The following is a 19,858-nucleotide window of genomic DNA, read 5'->3' on the forward strand; positions in this document are numbered from 1 at the left end:
GATAGATAGATAGATAGATAGATAGATAGATAGATAGATAGATAGATAGATAGATAGATAGATAGATAGATAGATAGATAGATAGATAGATAGATAGATAGAAATGATTGACAAGTAGATAGATAGATAGATAGATAGATAGATAGATAGATAGATAGATAGATATATAGATAGATAGATAGATAGATAGATAGATAGATAGATAGATAGATAGATAGATAGATAGATAGATAGATAGATTTTAAATATAGATTTAAATATAGTCACCAATTATACAATTTTGTGAAGTGAAATCCCTTTGGACACAAATTTCTCTCTCTGTTACAGAGGTATACTTATATAATGTGTTGCTGCTATTATTACTAGCTAATTTAGATGCTTGTGTTTATGTTTTTCCTCCTTTGTAAATCTTTTTTTTTTTTTAATGACGGCTTCTGCTTAATGGATGAATGTAAACAAGGAACAAACACGCTGATTCTTTGTTTCCAAGGGAACTTCGATGAAGACGGCGAACTTCCGGCGTGACTTCAGTTGCTGCAGCTTCACGCTCAGAGTGATGAGAGAGAGAGAGACAGACATGGAGTTTAACTGAGCAACAAAGTAACGGATGAGCCGCAGCTCTTAAACGGCCGGCCGGGAAGGGTGGACGCTGGAAACAATTCTCCTCGGAAGCACAGAAGGAGATCGCGGGTTGCAAACGGCGGTTTTATACTTGATCAGCGTGAAGATGAAGCTCCTGAAGCCGAGTTGGGTCAATCACAATGGTGAGAGCAGCAGCCCGACTGTGTTTGTGCAAGAATCCGGGGCTTCAACTTGAGCTTTTGTTATGTAGAGACGGATCGGGTCTCTTCTCCAGTGCTGTGATTGCGCTCGGATTCTTTTCTGCTCATTTTAGCGCAATACGAATCATAGTAATCGGCTGTTTTTTTGTTTTGTATAGCTTGGCTGGTTTTTAAGAAGCCACCCATGAATATATGATGTGCACAGTGCACACCACCCATTTTGAAGTTGCAAAAGACAGGCAGGTAGACATATGACATGGGTCGATCAAGCTGGAGCTGATGGCTGTTATTAAGAATCATTTATGTAATTTAAGACGAGACGATCTGGTCATAATTAACAGATTAAATCAACCATGTGACATTGTTTGTATCTGTTATATGTTAATGTGGCCATATTTGTATTTGAACCTTCTTTGAACTGCAAGTATTGTATACGGTGCATTTGTTGTTCTATCATTGAATATCTTTGGACTCTTTGGCCATGTTAGACAAGTATTTTCAAACTGCATTTTGTGTTCTAAGAGTGTTTTTGTTTTCAGGTAAACCAATATTCTCAGTTGATATACATCCAGATGGAACCAAGTTTGCTACAGGTGGCCAAGGTGAAAAATCAAACCCACTTACATATATTTTCCTGTAATCGTTTGGCTAGAGCTTTCAGATTAATCTTTGTTTTTTGTTGTTGTAAAAGGTAGTTTAATTTCAGTCCTAATTTAGTAGTTTGTCATAAGGAACTAATATTTTCTTTGTTCACTAAAAGGTGAGGACTCTGGGAAAGTGGTCATCTGGAATATGGCCCCGGTTCTTCGACAAGAGGACGAGAAGAACGAAAATATTCCCAAATTGCTTTGTCAGATGGACAATCACTTAGGTATTACCTGTTTATCTCAATTTTAAAGATTAAAATATATGAAGTACTGGTTAATAAAGAACATTTGTGGAATGTTGTTCTCTTGATACTGCTGCATTTAGACCACATATTTTGCTCCTAACATTCAAAAGAAAAATTCAGAGACTGTCTAGAATATATATTATCACTTAAATGTATTGTAAACTCCTGTGGATATGAACTGCACTGACAGAATGTGAGACAGAATGTGTGACACTGATGAATATTCTGTATCTAATCAAATGTTTTATGTAACTTTGTGCATTTCAGCATGTGTGAATTGCGTGCGCTGGTCTAATAATGGCTTATACTTGGCGTCAGGAGGAGACGACAAACTGGTCATGGTGTGGAAGAGAGCGGCGTGAGTTAAACTGACTTTTTTCCCAACTTTAACAAAAGTTCACATTGATCACAATTATATAACAATTAAAGATGCAGTAAACGATTTCTAAAAAAAACACTTGATATTTGAAATCAACCCAAACAAACACATCCCTCCCTTCATTGCTCCACCCCAAAATGCACAAGCACGTGATGTAAGAGTTGATGCCTCTGTAGCTGTAGTGGAGCAAAAATAATGCTTCGTGAAAAGTAAAGCGAAGACGACGAATGAACAACAAGGAAGAACAAAAAAAATGAACTCACAGCACACAAGAATTGGTTGTTAGTCGCCAGCAGCATATCAGCTCAAGACAAACAGTGACACTCAAAGCTGTCCTGTTACTAGAGCTAACAACAGCAGCATATCTTGCTTCTGTGAAACATTGCAAAACCAGTGTTACTCACTTATGGAGCAGAAACAACACAAACTCAGAGTCTGTTTTCAGGCCTTCCCGCTAAGGTCTCTCCAGCACTAAAGGTCCTAAAGCTCTTACCTGATCATAACCCTTCTCTTTCCAGTGATATTCCTCTGACCTTTTCTCTTTTGTAATGTCTCTCAGCCACCTCTCTCTCTACAGTCTTTCTTCAAATCTCTCTCTTGCTCACTCTCTCTCCGCTCCCATCATGAGTGGACACGCCCCTACTGCTGATTGGCTACAAGTGTGTTGTGGTGCTCAGTCCAATCCACATTCAATAGTGTTTCTTAGAAGTTGCTCACTGCACCTTTAAAGGAAAATAATTAGTAAAACATTTAGTTTGATGATTAGTTCCAACATTTTAAACATTTTTACATTAACGTTTTGAAATATTGTAATATTTCAAATGTATTTTAATTTGAACATTTGAAAAAAAAATGTGATGCTAAAAATCTCATTTTTATATGTATTCCAGTAGACAGAATGATCAAGATGCCCTTTTGAATGCAGATTGTTGTCTTTTGTTTATAAAACACAAACAGATGCCACAAATGCATCCACGCACAGACCTTTGAGGCATTTTGTGTTATTTCTTTTGTTGAACAGTTTCATAGGTCCAAGCACAGTGTTTGGATCCAGCAGTAAACTGGCTAATGTGGAACAGTGGAGGTGCGTCATGATTCTGAGGAGCCACACGGGAGGTGAGGAGAAAAACGCTGCCCATGTGATTGCTGGATATTGTCCTCCGTTTTGGCATTGTGTGAAGCACATGTGGTGTTTTCTCTAAATCTGATTCAGATGTAATGGATGTTGCCTGGTCACCTCATGATGTCTGGCTCGCATCCTGCAGTGTGGATAATACCATCGTTATATGGAACGCTCGGAAATTTCCAGGTGAAAAGTGAATTTAGATCTAAGAAAAAGCCTAGTGTCATTTGTTTGCAGATGCCGCTTGGTTTGATATGTTTCTAATGCAATGACATTAAAGGGTTAGATTACCCCAAAATACAAATTCTGTCATCAATTACACACTCTCATGTCGTTTCAAACTGAAAAGACTTTTATTCATCTTCGAGAAACAAATGAAGATATTTTCAATTAAATCTGAGAGATTTCTGTCCCTCCACAGAAAGTCTATATATCCAAATTGCTGATGCTTCAAAACGTTCATAAAGAGTTTGTAAAATAAATTCATATGAATCAAGCAGTTTAATATAAGCCTTCTAAAGAGACACGATCGCTCGCTTTATATGATGAACAGATTTCATTTAGATACATGGAACACTTAAATATAGTAAAAAGAGGCTCAACTTGCTTGACGTGCAGAAACAACATTGTTTCTTGCGGAAACTCAAATGTGCTGGCGTGATATGCAAGAATGAATTTCATTGGTTCTCGCATGTCAAGCAAACATGCTTCTGTTTATCAAATTTCAGTGCTCTATGTATGATCAATGTTTAAATGAGTTCATCATATGTGTTGTGATCGTGTCTCTTCATAAGACTTGGATTAAACCACTCAATACGATTTATTTTATAATCTCTTCTCTTCATGAGCGTTGTGAAGTGTTTGGGGGAATATACTTTCAATGGAGGGGCAGAAATCTTTAAGATACATTAATAATATCTTCATTTGTGTTTTGAAGATGAATGAAAGTATGGAACAAAATGAAGGTGAGTGATTGATGAAAGAATGCTTGGGTGAACTAACCTTTTAAGTGTGGCTTAAGTGCCTAAATACTGTTATGTCCACTCTAATAACATCTAGAAAATGTTGGCTTCTGTATCAATAAATTCAGTTCTGAATCAAAGCATCAAAGACCGCATTTTTGAATTTGCTTTTGTATGTGTATGCCACAGAGATTGTGATGACTTTAAAGGGACACACTGGGCTGGTGAAAGGCCTGACGTGGGACCCCGTTGGAAAGTACATCGCCTCTCAGGCAGATGACCATAGCCTGAAGGTCTGGAGGACCATGGACTGGCAGCTGGAGACAAACATCACCAAACCGTTTAGTGAAGTAAGACTAAACTTCGCTTTGCTTATTTTTTTCTTCTTTAAGTTGTTTACATGCACTTGACCCTGCACTCTCTTTTTTCCTTCTCTCTTGCTTTGATTCAGTGTGGCGGCACCACACACGTCCTGAGGTTGAGCTGGTCTCCAGATGGTCAGTACCTGGTTTCAGCTCACGCCATGAATAATTCTGGGCCCACAGCTCAGATCATCGAACGTGACGGCTGGAAAACCAACATGGATTTTGTGGGTCATCGAAAAGCTGTTACTGTGGTGGTTAGTGTCGGCTCAAATCATTCATATTTCACAGAAAATCATGTATTGAAATCTTCATTGTGGTTTTTACTGCAGTAAATGTTATTGAATGGTTTATGAATTCCTCTCCATCTCTCTGCAGAAGTTCAATCCTAAAATCTTTAAGAAAAAACAGAAGAATGGCAGCACACCCAAACCCAGCTGCCCGTACTGCTGCTGTGCTGTGGGTAGTAAGGACCGCTCACTCTCTGTATGGGTATGAGACTTCTCACTATCACCCCTTATTTTTACTCTTCACCAGCCACACGTTTACCCTTCATCAGCCACACGTTCCTTCATCAGTCATCAACATTTCCATGTAGAATACACTACCTTTCAAAAGGACTGTTTTTCTTACGCTCACCAAAACTTTTGATCAAATTAACAAAAAAAAAAATCTTACTGACCTTAAACAATTGTAGTTATGCTGTGCTAAAAAATATTGCTTAATCAATATAAAACAGACAACTGACACGAGAAAGCAATAAATCACATCTCATCCACGTTAAAGGGGTGGTTTACTGCCTTTTTTCTTTGCTTGATTGTGTTTATGGGCTGCAATATAACATGTCTTCGTGTTTCGTTTGTTAAAAAACGCCTTATTTTTCATAAATTTCACCTTTATTGTAAGCCGCTTCCTCCTCTGTCATTTGAACGACCGGTTGACTTCCTGAGTCTATGAAAACACTCCCTCAGAAACAGGCAATGGGCTCAGATTGGTTAGTTCGGCCGGTGTGTTGTAATTGGCTAAACTGCGTCCGGAATCTTCACGCCCATTACCTTTACGGGCGACAGTTGCACGTGCTCCGGACCCGGTCAAATGTAATGGTGTCAATATTGCCTCATCAGTTTGAGCCAGAATCAGACCCAGAGAGCGGTGATGAAGAGAGTCAAGCAGAACCTCCGCAAACACGGCTCTTACTAAACGTTTCTGAATGGTAATTTTTTTTAATTATTATTATTTTCTCAAAGAATTTCCACACGCGGTTACTTGAAAATGCTACTGCTGTTTGTTAGCTTTTGAGATATGCTTTCCCCCTGATTAAACATTTAATATAACTGAATACATGACTGAGTAATACCGTTTTTTAAAGAAATTGTTTTATTGATAGAATGAACAACCGTTTAACTATTCACAAAACTTACCGGTAGTTTACTCAGTTTGTCGTTTTCTTTAGGTGTATATGTGATAACAGCAGCTGAAGTTTGCTGTTGCGATAATTTTTTGAAGTTTGTACACGTTTCTTATGCACACAAAATAACATCGAACTAACTAGCTACTATAACCAAACAGCTTTGGCATTGGTTTGCGTTCTTGATCAAATAAAAAAAATTACGTCATAAAGTATACATGGAAAATACGTTTACAAAATTTGTACATATTACAAATTCGGGTCCAAGATGTTTACGCATCTGTCATATACTAAAGCCAGCGCTGGCATTTTTTACATCCTTGATAAAACTAAAACATTACGTCTTAAATTATACAGGCAATACATTTAAAATGATTAAACCTTACTTGCAGGTTGTGGCCTCTGGTTTTAAAGCTGTAACTGCTTCATGTTGTAGTAATAGTTTCTTGTTGAATCCGGCATTGAACTCGTGTAGATTCTGGAAGCTGTCTTCCGTAAAATGTGCAGCACAGAGAGCTAAACTACGATTGTAATTGTCAGGAACATAACCAAACTTAAATTTTAACCATTGTTGACGAACTACAGCGTCTGTAGGAAGCCTGAACACAGAAGACCTGACAGCTACAGCTCTCCACTATAACTCCTCCTCTTCGACAGCAGAACATGTTCCGGAGGGAGGGTTGATGTAAATGTATGGGTTAGTTACGTATAAAACCCGGGAAGTATCTCGTTGTAGTCCCATTCGAGTCGTTTTTGTAGGCATTAAACTTCCTGATTTTTAAAAGACAATATCTCCGCTTACGTTGAACTTTCAGCGCAGCAACTTTGCAGATACTGTTCATGCACCAACAGCAACATTACACAGTATTTAAAATGAAAAAAGTGAAATAGCAATCAACCACCCCTTTAATGAGTTTTTGTCCTAACCAGCTGCAACCATGACAATGCATTTTGTCAGTCCCGCTGGACTGTGGAGTGGCTCCCGCAGTGAAACCTCACTGGTCCAAAGCTCCACATAATATATTCTGTTTCATTTTGTTTTTCTTGTTTCACACAGTATTTTGGTTTCAAAAGCCATATTCAGACGGGATTAACTTTACAAGGGTAGATGGAGTAATGTAATTTTACCACAGGACGTCTGTAATATTAATGGCCAATTTGCACGGGATAAGATATCTCAGTAAAACTAGCAGAAGTAAGAGAGGTAACTTGATTTGCGCATCGCTGTCACCCTCATGTCGTCATGTGCGTATTAAGTTGCTTCCTGATATCATGTGCGCAAACACATATAACCTATATTTATATATATAAAACAGTTTTGTCCGGTCGAATGATGTATAAATTTACTTAAGATTGGATTGTGTTGGTAATAGGCACTTATTTAACGCTAAAAGATGTTTTGTGCCTCTAACAAGTGCTTTCGATCTTCTTTCTGATCTGAACGGTATGTGGAAAACACTTGAGTTTTGCCAGACTTGTCCCAGCATCTAGAACACAACTGAATGTTTTTTCAAGTGTCTCCATACTTGAAAAAACACAGGAAACTACATTTAAACACGAAATGACAAAATATTTAAGTACATATTTACAGCGGGTCTATTCGCACGGGATTAGTATTACCTGAGGTAATTTTTCCGGACCTTTTTACTGAACGATGGGTCTCATTCATGAAACACGAGCAGAACGAATTTTTGTGTAAATCGTGTGTAAAGTGGTTCTGGCGTAAATTTTCGGATTCATTAATGTTCGTATTTTCCAAATGTTAGTTGGTACGAAAGAAATCTACACCTGCTCCCAGCCATATCCCAGCCAGTACATATTTACACAGCATTTTGAAAAAATATTATATATAGTAATTACATATGGTTTTTCTTTTTACTTTTATTATGAGAGCGAGTAATAGCATCTGCAAACGGAACACTTTAATCAAATAATTAATTGCTTTCAATAGGGCTGGGACTCTTTTCACTTCTGGGACTGTTCGATTAACAGATGAAACTCCATTAACTGCATCTGTAATATGCTGCCAAGCTTCCTTTTTTTTAGGACCTGATACGCCACTATGTACGCTTGAAAATAAAATGTGGCGTTTTGAATGAACTTCTGACAATATAACTTCAATTTCTGCATCTGAGAAATTTTTCTTTTTAGTTCGCTTTTGAGAAGACATGTTGAAATCCTTCGTTTGGTACAATAATATGATGCCCATATATAGTTGTCAGTCGGATTTAATGGGCGGGATTTATGGTAATTGAGAATGAGCGTGCACGCGCGTCCCATTTACGACTGATTGTAATTCATTAACACACACACATTTCACTATCACATCTGACATTTACGAAGTATTTGTGAATCAGGAGAAGTGTTTTCGGGAAGGTCTCTTTACGCGCAAATCACTCACATATTTACTCATATATTTACGAATGTTTCATGAATGACACCCGTAATGATTACTGAGATTGCACATTCGGACGGGACTAAAATCACTGAGAAGCTCTGGTAAAAATTGCTTTACCCCACCTCTCATTGTTAAACTAGTCCCGTCTGAATAGGGCTAATGAGGACAGAAAAATGTCACATCTTCCTGTAGTGTACAGGTAGGATTTCTGAATGTTAAGAAAACGCACCTTGAATCGGTTTTCCTGCTCTTGTTTTTCAGCTCACCTCACTCAAGCGTCCCTTGGTTGTCATCCATGACCTCTTTGATAAATCTATTATGGATATTACGTGGTAAGAAAACAACTTTTCTATTTTCCAAGCTGTGTAAAGCATCGTAGACGTTGTGGGATAAAATCTTATATCCACCTGATGATTGCTGATCTTGCATGAGAGTGTTGTTTACGGATTGAATCTCTCAGGACACTGAATGGGCTGGGACTTCTGGTGTGTTCCATGGATGGGACAGTGGCCTTCCTGGACTTCTCACAGGATGAACTGGGAGATCCCTTGAATGAAGAGGAAAAGGTGGAGAAAACGCACAAACACACCAGTGTTGGAGAAACTACCAAGTTAACTATCAAAAGTAGCTAACATTGCAGTTTTTAAGGCAACAATAACATTTCAATTATAAGATTATATTGAAAAAAAGTATTTATTTGGCCCAAAAAAAGTGATATTTATGTTGCACACATTTAGTCTTGTGTACCCATACCTTCTGTTCTGGACTTCTGGACTTCATAGCAGCTTTCATTAGCCACCTAGATGCCGTCTGACTGCCATTTAAAGCAACCAATCACAGTTTGTTTTGTTTCGCGTCATGTTTAGGGACATGAAAATGTAACGTTGATGTCCCTACAATAACAGTGTGTAAAACTCTTGTAGTCTATGCCGCAAACTTTACATATACATACTTCGAAATTCATTATAAAATCCTGAGTTGATCCTGATAAGTGGTCATTGTCACAGTTATAAATACGATGGCTTTCTTCTTCCACAAGGGGGTTTGGCATCAGGACGGCTTTGTTTCCAGGCAGACCATTAAAGGGGTGGTATAATGCCCTTTTCACAAGATGTAAAATAAGTCTCTGATGTCCCAGAGTGTGTGCTGGGGATGCACCGTTTTTGTCTGTCCCTTTAAATGCAAATGAGCTGCTGCTCCCAGCACAGGGGGTGGAGCTTCAACAGTTTGTGTCCTTGTACCTCACACAGACATGCACTAAAAATTTCAATGTTTATGTTCAAACCGGAGTCAGACAATAATGGAGAGACTCAAGAAGTGACAACATGTAGAATGCAACAAGACATTTCTGAATGGTTAGTTGATGAATTTATGTAGTTTGTGTGTAGTATCTTCTAGTCATTGATTAGCATATTCTGTCATGATAATCTATAAATTGTGTTCCTGGGGGAGGGGTTTATGTAAATTTTAGGGTTAGTGATGTCACTAACCCGGGAGGAATGTCGTGTAGTCCCTACCAGTCGTTTGTTGTAGTCCTTAAAAAACGATTTTTTTAAAAGCAAATATCTCCCTTTGCTTTGAACTTTGAGCAATGTAACTTTGCAGATGTTGTTTATGCTCAAACAGCAACATTACACACTAACTAAATTAAAAAAGTGAAATCATAATCAACCACCCCTTTAAAGAAAGTGGCACACGCGTCTCCTGGAAATTCTGTAGAATTCAACCAATCAGATGACAATTTCGAAACTCCTAAAGTGTCGTGGCTGCATTACACCGCTGTTAGGAAAAGCCACACTGTTTTGAAATCAGCTGAGCTACTGTCATGCTACTGAAGAACGTAAATGGCTTAATAGCTTCGATACTTTTAATTAGTTACTCTTCAACACTGCACACATGCATGCACAAAAACTAGCAAGTTATCGGAAAAGACTTGAGTCTCCAAAGTAAGATTTCTGTATATGTATGTATGTATGTATGTATGTATATATATATATATATATATATATATATATATATATATATATTCATGTATATTCATGTATATTCTGTATATTTTTGTAGAATGCTATTCATCAGAACATCTATGGAAAGAGTCTGGCCATCACGATGGAGTCGCAGCTTGCCAGCACAATCATTGAGAACCCAGAAATGCTCAAGTATCAGCAGGAACGGCAGAGGAACCCGAACCCTAATGGAGCCCAGGGAAGTGGTCCTGAGAACCAGACGCCCAAACTCACCAATGTGCTCAATGGAGAGTCTCTGGAGGACATCAGGAAGGTCAGAAGAAACAATACACACAGCAAATGATTAAAATAGCCCATATACTAAAAAATTATTGGGTAAATAATTTGGTTACTCATTTTTCCAACTCCAGCAATGGCTGACTTGCAAGTTTACTAAGTGTAGTTTTCTGCCCTCTGTCGTATTTTTAAAATCCAAACTATCTAGCATAATTTCTTTGCAGATGCCAATTGGATTGATATTTAGGCTGTGTCCACCAAGGCCAGCATCATTTTTCAATTGTTTTCAATGGTCGCACCACGTAGTTAAAAATGCCAGCAGCGTGACAAGGTTCTTAGCATCTATTTCACAAGATTGCTGTTTTTTCTGGGCATCGAGAGTTGAAAAATGTACAACTTTGGGTAAAACGCAGCTGTCCAATCAGGTATCCAGCTGTCCAATCACAGTGGAGGAGGGGCAGGACAAATACCACACCGACCGTCCTCTCTTTCCTATGTGGTTCAGCCATTTCTTCATCCCTAACAAGGGCCAGAGCAAGAAACAAACTATCTGCGAAATCAGATATTAGTAACACTTCCACAGATAGTCCATATAATAGCAGCCAAAGCATTTTAACTGAAAAAACAAAACAAAAACACAGCACTAAGCGCTGTCAAGCAACCACAGCTTGCCATTTTCAGAAGAGCGTCTGGCATTTTTAGCTGGCTAAAACACTTTGGTGGACACATGGCCTTGGGTATCTAATTATATATGAAATTCATATAATTTATATGTGGCTTAAGAATCCAAAAGTGTACAAGTACTTTTTGGGACTACTCTAGGTGTAAATGAATTAGGAGAATCATACTGCCAGCCTTAATGCACATAATGAGTGGTTTAGAAAGCTTGAATATTTACACTTTTGTCTCCAAAGAATGTGTTTGCAGGACTTTTTATATTTATAGGTATTTTATACAATTTTTATACATGAATTAAAATGCCAGCTTTCAAGTCATCAAGTAAATGGTTACAGTGACGGCATTGTATATTTCACTTTGTCTGCTTTAACAAATGGCACGTTTATTTGGATTGGACAGAACCTCTTGAAGAAGCAGGTGGAGACCAGAACCGCAGATGGGAGAAGAAGAATCACACCTCTCTGCATCGCACAGCTCGACACGGGGTAACGAACGCACTCCAACACGTCTAAAATTATCACTCACTTATACCACTGCACGCAGTCAGTGGCTGAATCTCTCTTTCTTTTACCCAGGGACTTCTCACCAGCTTTGTTTAACAGCGTGCCGATCTTGCCGGGGTCGTCCGCATCTACCCAGCTCACCCCTCAGATCTCTTCAGATTCCAGCACGGCCAACTCACTCGGCCTGCGACCCTCCCACGACCCCACCACCACCTCTCCCAACAAAACTGCGGAAGAAAACAAGGACAGGTAAGTGTACGTGTATGTAATGTCCAGGGCATGTCCTATTCCCCCCCTCTCTCGCCCCATACTTTGTAAAAATCTCATTTATTTTACTTTCTCTGGTCTCTCTTTCAGTGCACCTGCACCTGTAAACTCAATCGCTATGAAATCTAATCTGCTGTTGACGTCTGCCTCCAAAATCGAGCCCATGAAAGCATTGGATTCAAGATTTACTGAAAGGTCAAAGGCCACACCAGGGGTCACTAGCATACCCATCACTATAGGCATCACCCCACTTGACAGGTAATAATGTCTCCATGATAACTGGTGTGTTTTTCCAAACTGAACTTAAAAAACTGAAGTTGTTTTGTGGTTCTATCTTAGGGTTAAAGACAGCAGTTCTGCGAAGGAGCTGAAAGTAAAAGATGAAACCAGCAGCGACAGTGAGGACAAAAACATGGTGAAATCACTTTCTATGGTCAAGAGGAAGGTAGAGATGGAGGCAGGAGAGGTGGTAGAGAAGAGGAAGAAGGGAAGGCCAAGGAAAGATGCCAAAATGATGATGCCCATATCACAGCCCATCCCACAGGTGACATTTCCTTTTCTCGAGAGATGTTTGTAAAACTACAGTTTAGAAATCTACTCTTTATCAGAGGGTTTGACTGTGAAAACTGTGTAACTGTTAAAGCGCAGCATGCTGTTAGCATAAAGCACTTCTGCTAAAATATTTTTATAAGGATCATTTTTTAACATGCAGTGTATAATATAATTTATATATAAATATATTTATTTACATACAGCATTTTTATACATATTATACACTACTTTTCAACAGTTTGGGGTCAGTACGATTTAAAAATCTATTTTTAAAGGTGTCATGCTCAAAAAGGCTACATTTATTCATCATATAACAGTAAAAAGTTATATTTTAAAATAAAATAATTTATTCCTGTCATGGCAAGGCTGATATTTCATTATCATTACACCATTCTTCAGTGTCACATGATCCTTCAGAAATGATTCTAATATGCTGATTTGGTGCCCAACAAATACTTATGCCAAACTACTTATCAATTATCAAGTTGTGCTACTTAATATTGTTGTTCTTACTTAATATTGAATTTTCAGAGTTCTTTTATGAATAAAGTTCAAAAGAGCAGCATTTATTTGAAATATAAATGTAATCCTTGCTGAATAATTATGAATTGAAAAATAAATATTTCTGACCCCAAACTTTTGAACAGTAATGTACAAATGTATGTTTAATTGGTCTCTTCTCTTGTAGACTCAGGTCTCAGTGGAAAAGGAGCCATCTCGATTAGTAACACCTGTAGTGGTGTTAAAACTTCCTACCCCATCCATACGGAAATCATTCAGCACTCAGGTATGGCACAAGCACTCTCTACAACTAAGATATCGGTCCTGTGTTCACTATTAATGCTCTCACTAGATTATATTGTGTAAACAGGAAGCTCAATGTCTGTAATAGTGCTGATGTAATGAAATGCAAAAGTAGACTCCATGCCATTGCTTGGATGAAAAATAGCTATTAGAGGATTCAAATCAGCTCATAATAAAAGCAAAATTTACCTGCATGTTTAGGTGGGCACAGACTCCATCACATATCTGGAGGTGGAGAACGATGTCTCTGTGGTGTCTGGAGCTCGTCTCAGTCAGCTCAAATGGAGCAGAGAGGGCAGAGAGTGGGACACGCTGCTGCCCAGTCGCATCATCATAGCCACAGGGAGCAGGTGAGTATGTAACGTATTAAAGTGCCCCCATTATGTTTTTTTTTTTCAATATTCCCTTTCATGCAGTGTTCAGGCATCCAATAACCACATAGAGGCTATGTAGCGGGATGGCTCGTGACTCGCTCGCACTTGGTCGTCATATCATTACCAAAACAATAGATTGGCGGTCTTATCTGATTTTACTTTTATTTCAGCTTGACATATTTCAACCAAAGCAATACGGTCAACAGAAAGTTGGCTCCCGCAACTCGCCCCTTCCAAACACAGCATTAAACAATCCGCCAAAGGAAATAAAGAAAATGGAAGTGATCACCTGTGCCCATGTGACAGTGAATAACCAATAATAAATATCAAATAATTAATGCTCCTACATGCAGTGTAGTGTAACTTTAAATTGCATGATAAAGTTATTGTCTCCCAAAAGAAAGAATCGACTCAGAACCGCCTAAACGACTCGTTTTTTTTATTCAAATCTCACTGCGTGACAGTTTTACGTTACTAGAAAGATGTTTGCATAAAGTTAGCGTTATAGAATCATTGAAAAATTGTCCAATGTATGAGAAAATTAAAGTGTTTTTTGACCTTTGCATGTAAAACTGTTGTAGGAGACTCCAAAAACAAAATCAGAAGCCTTTAAAATAGCATAATAGGGGCCCTTTACAACACACTAGTTTACACCTGATTTTGACATTTCAACTAAAACTACCTTCTCTTTCTCTTTTCATAGTGATGTTGTTGCCGTAGCATGCGAGGACCGCACACTTTCTGTCTTCACTGCATGTGGACGGAGACTGATTCCATCCATCATGCTGCCCGCCCCCATGTCAGCACTTCATTGCTCAGGCCACTTCGTCATGGCGCTGACGGCATCAGCGACGCTGTCTGTCTGGTACTGACCCATACTCTCCAATTCTCAATAGAAAAGTCAAGACAAGTCATTTGTTTGTTAAAACTTAAAACCAAGTTGATTTGTGACTTATTTTTTTAAAGGTCAGTGATTAAGTAAAATCTGAAAGATTTTAGACATGATGTTGTCTTTTTCTTCTGCAGGGATGTTCAGAAACAGACAGCTTTGGTCAAAAATGAATCTCTGAATCCAATCTTATCAGGTGTGGTTTTGTTTTCTTTCTTGATTAAGTTAATATGCTCCTCGTCCTTTTTATTTCTTTATGTGGAGCTTATTAATTGCTAAGCTCCACCCTCTTACTTACTGTAGTAAACTCTTTGCACAATATGCCATGGGAATGAGCAGGAGAATTTTGCAAAAAGTAAAATGTTCAAAAATAGATTAGATCTTATTACATGGGCTGGAAAACATTTTTATCTATCATTTGTTTAATGTGATTAAAAAAAAGACTGTGTATAAGAGTCAAGGCTAACGCTTTCCACAGTCTACTGAAAAGATAGAGCGATCACAGGTGGGAACTTTCATGTAAGTGAACAGAACTATTGTGAGCATTTCTAAACACACTTCGTTTGGACATTATCTTTGAGCAAATGTAGGTGTTCATAAGCATGTTCTACAGCAGCATTTGACCATATTTTAGATAAGTTATGTAAAACTATTTAAAACTATCAAAATATACTCCTGTTAAAAAAGTTTTTGTAAAGAATTTAAGTTTATTCAGTTACATACACATTTAATTGATGAAAAAATGACAGTGAATACAATTTTTTATTTATAAAAATGTTGCATTGCAGTTATTAAGATTTCAATTTCAAATAAATGCTGTTCTTTTCAACTTTCTATTCATTGAATTCTGATAAAAAAAAAAAATTATCACACTTTCCACTAAAATATTAAGCAACTGTTTACGAAATGTTTCTTGAGCACCATTTCAGCATATTAGAAGGATTGGCAACACTTTACAATAAGGTTCATTAGTTAATGTATTAACTAACATGAACTAACAATGAGCAATACATTTGTTACAGTATTTATTAATCTTTGTTAATGTCAATAAAAATACAGCTGTTCATTGTTCATGTTAGTTCTCAGTGCATTAACTAATGTTAACAAATACAACCTTGGATTTTAATAACTTATTAGGAAATGTTGAAATTAATATTAACTAAGATTAATAAATGCTGAAGAAGTATTGTTCATTCTAGAGTAATTATGCTGAAAATTCAGCTTTGCAGGAACAAACTACAATTTATATTATAATAGATGTTATTTTAAATTGTGTAATATTTCATTAAATGTTTTTAATCAAATAAATGCAGCCTTTGCGAGCATAAGAGACTTTCTTTCCAAAAACATTTACCTACCACAAACTTTTGAATGGTAGTGTAACACAGAAGTGCTGAATTAGATGAGAAAAGAGAAGTTGTTTGTCTGTGAAAATTACTTTGTCTTAAATTAACTGAATAGTATACCTTATCCCTCTCTCCAGGCACAGATGCCACAGTAAGTCAGTCTCTTTTGACCCAGCAAGGAGTAGCTGTGGTGGCGTTGTCAAATGGAAAAACATACTGCTTCAACACATCGCTGGAGACCTGGTGAGTGACACAAACCATGTATTAAGTCAAGTTACGCTAACATGGAACAACCAGAATGCTGTGTTCATGAGTGAATTTTGTTGTGGACTACTGACTAAAAACTTTTTGGGGCCACTATGATTGTTCTGTCTCTGATATTTAGTGTATTTTCTCTTCATATCTAACAGGAATTTGATCGCAGATAAGCAGGACTCTCTGGTACAGTGTGCAGACTTCCGCAATTGCTTGTCCTCTCAGGATGCTCTGGGCTCCATGGGGCCGCTGGCCCTCACACAGGGCCGTAATCTGAGGTAATAGTGATTGCTGTGCTCTGCTAATGCTGCTTTCTGATTCTTGTAGAGTAACCGTCTCAGTTTTGTCTCTCTCAGTGCGGGGCGGTTGGCATCTCGCTTGTCATCGACTCCTCACAACTTGCAGCAGGGAATAACTCTGGCCTTCTTGGAGAACCAGCTCTCCTCTGCGCTTATCCTCCTCTCAGCAAGCGAGTACAGACACTGGCTTCTCATCTACGCACGTTTCCTCGTAAACGAGGGTGAGTGAGAAGGTGGCAGGCTGGTAAAAAAAAAAAAAAAAAAAAGACAGTCAAGAGGGTCCTTTAGAAATTAAAATGCTGCCCACATTCTGTCTTTGTCATTGAGAAATAACTCGGTGTGTATCTTTGCAGGTTATGAGCAGAGGTTAAGGGAACTATGTCAGGATTTACTGGGACCAGTTCACAAATCCAGCAACAGCTCATGGGAGCCGACAGTTCTGGTATTTTTTTTCTTTCTTTCTTGTACATAAAGAGGAACTATTATGCTTCTTTTTTTTTCTTCTTTTTTTTTTCTTCTTTTTTTTTTTCTTTTTCAACTTTCTTCAGTGTGCAATGTTGCTGTTTGAGCAAGTAAAAGGAAGTCCAAAGGGAGTTCTCTATGCAAGCACTGTTTTTGATCTCCCTGAAACACACCGATTGTAGTCTTGAGTTTACTTCGGGAACGTACACATCACAGTATTCCTCATTTAAATCATTTCTGGCCAGGGCATATGCAAAAAAACGGGCGAGGTCTGATTGAGTTGTGTTAGTAGTGTGTTGAAACTTGTGGTTATGGTAAGGACCATGACATTACCAAAACACACTCGAAGTGGTTGACCAATCACAACGCGCTGGTCCAGCCGTCCAGTCAAAGCACATTGCGCTTTTCAGAAGGAGGGGCTTCATAGAGATCGGAACTAAATAGAGCAATACTGACAGAGAGGGAAGAGAGTTGTTGCAATAATGTAAAATAATTCTTTTTTTGAACATCCAAACATGTTTACTGAATTCACAAGGCCTCACTATCTTCTGTGTCTATTTCAGGGTCTGAGAAAGAGGGATCTGCTGACAGAGGTGCTGCCTGTGATTGGTCAGAATTTGCGGTTCCAGAGACTCTTCACCGAGTACCAGGATCAGCTCGAATTGCTGCGTATCAAATAGCACTTCACCTTTGACCTTTTGATGTTTCACCCCAACCCTCTTCCTAGCCTGTACATGTGCTAACAATCTGCCTTAGCTTTCACTGACAGCACTGTCTATAACGCAGACATGGACACTAATAAAAATGGGCAAAATAATGATGCTTTTTTAAGAATTAATTTGTTAAATGCATTTATTAATTATGTTTGTAAACTTTGTGCCTGTGGTAAGAAAGAGGAAAGGATGGGATAGCTTGCATTTTGGGATAATTTTGATCAAGCACAAAGTTTGCATGGCAGTCATCTTAAAACTGGATGTTTTTACTTCTCAACTTAAAAAGTTGATGGTGGTGAATCAACTCTCCCTCCCTCCTTTCTTTTGGTCTTTCTCCTTCAGTTACTATTTGTACAGCCACTTGTCATTTATTTGTAAATGTTTGTAAAAGGCAATTTTTTTTCTCCGTTTTCTATAAAATTAAGAAAATGGTAAACCTTCAATTAATAAGGAATAAACAATTTACCAGTTCTAAAATCTGATGCTCTGTTCTTTCTCTCTCTCATATGTAATTTTTGCTTTTGGTGATTTATTTGCTGGTGGTAAATCAAGACATTTTTATTGGTTCTTATTTAGTACTACCTTGTTTTGGGCAGGTGGTGGTAGTAGAGATATGTTTGTTTCTGCAGATTCCAAAATTAACTCCCTTTTTAAAGAAATAAAAAAAGAACATGCAACAAGTTTAAGCCAATAGAAATATAATCTGAATCCTGCGAATAGAAGTGTGACCTGATTTAAATCAAATATGTACACTATTGTTCAAAAGTTTGGGAATGGCAAAATTTGTTTTTGAAAGAAGACTCTTAGACATTTACCAAAGCTACATTTATTTAAGCAAAAATATAGTTAAAACCGCAATATTGTGAAACATTACAATTTATTTGAATCATTTATTCCTGTGAGTTTTCAGCAGCCTTGAGTGTCACATGATGCTTCAGAATTAAACTAATAAGATGATTTGGTGATCAAGAAAGATCTGTGCAAACAGGTACACTATGTAACTTTTTTTGTTCAAAATGAGCAAAAATTAAATAACGAGTCAAAATACCCTTTTCACATTTCCGTGTTTCTCAGAAGCGGAAGTCGTCAAAGTTGGGTAAACTTTCTTTAGCGGTGAATGAGAGACTACATTAAATATATTTCTTTGTGTTCCCATTTGATAAAATAGCAAAAGAAAAACACAATAGTGTTTTCACGACTTTCAAAAAAAGGAAAAAATGGAGAGAGATTGACAACAGCAGACAGAGGAGAGAAAAATATAATTTTTTTCTCTCCCACAGCCGCTCCCTCACAGCAGCGTTAACTAGTTTTTGTTATTTGATGCAAAGGTATTAAAAAAGTATAGTTAAATCGTGTCATCACAGTCTCTGAAAATTGTCCATACATCATCATCCTTCCAAAACGTGTTTTTGTCTTAAGCCTATTATATTATTTTCACAGGAAATTTCATACATGTGTGGGTGACGTGTCTCGACTTATCCGTAAATAGTCAAAAGTTGTTCCAGCTACTTGTAAGTATGGTGTGGGAGTGGCATAGGTTAGTTGTAACAATGAGTGAGAAAGGTGGACAAAGAGCAGCTGAATCTCGAACATCTGGGGAATCGACCGTTTAAAAAAATGCCCAACAGAGGATCTGCTGGCTAAAAGAGAACGACAGAGTTCATAGTAAAACGAGAATCAAGATTGGCTTGGCTTTTCAAAGATGATGAGAAATGGGATTTCAAACAGACAGAGATGGAGTTAAGGTGTTTTATTGAATGGATAAATTTCCATATGTAGCTCTCTAACAGAGTTCTTTGTAAAGCATTATCTATTATGAAGAGTCATTTCATCATGGTTGCTTTAGCGCTGTGCTAGAATTTATTTTCAAGGAAGTAACGTTACTGTGCCTCTTAATGTGTATAGCTGCAGTAACTTCTTCAGCTAGTCAGCTTGAGATCCTTTCCATCTAAACTGGTTATATCTCTTAAGCCTAGTAGGGAATGTTTTATGAGCAGTAACAGCTAGGCCTATTCAGGACATGCAGAGCCGAAGCACAACCAAAACAATGTTCTTCAGCAAAATTCATGCAGTTTTGTTTTTTAACCGCTAGAGGGCCAAAAGTTACATATGTTTACCTTTAACGGAACACGACGACTTTTTGGGACTTTAGCTTATTCACCGTATC

The 19,858-nt window shown here is 37.8% G+C and overlaps 1 protein-coding gene across 1 annotated transcript; it reads left to right on the top strand.

The window, feature by feature from the left end:
• Positions 1–507: 507 nt before the first annotated feature.
• On the top strand, positions 508–18,168 carry hira (histone cell cycle regulator a). The gene is made up of 25 exons (XM_081367258.1): positions 508–764; positions 1,322–1,384; positions 1,543–1,653; positions 1,942–2,032; positions 3,075–3,169; positions 3,267–3,362; positions 4,328–4,488; positions 4,590–4,757; positions 4,879–4,992; positions 8,568–8,638; positions 8,767–8,872; positions 10,371–10,586; positions 11,627–11,712; positions 11,803–11,979; positions 12,088–12,255; positions 12,337–12,541; positions 13,238–13,336; positions 13,555–13,703; positions 14,431–14,592; positions 14,754–14,812; positions 16,100–16,205; positions 16,373–16,495; positions 16,574–16,737; positions 16,870–16,958; positions 17,542–18,168. The coding sequence occupies exons 1-25, from the start codon at positions 728–730 to the stop codon at positions 17,656–17,658; spliced, it is 3,033 nt and encodes a 1,010-aa protein (XP_081223384.1). The 5' UTR covers positions 508–727; the 3' UTR covers positions 17,659–18,168.
• Positions 18,169–19,858: the final 1,690 nt, after the last annotated feature.

The sequence above is a fragment of the Scardinius erythrophthalmus genome, assembly GCF_964197995.2.
Source record: "Scardinius erythrophthalmus genome assembly, chromosome: 5".
Taxonomy (NCBI): Eukaryota; Metazoa; Chordata; class Actinopteri; order Cypriniformes; family Leuciscidae; genus Scardinius; species Scardinius erythrophthalmus.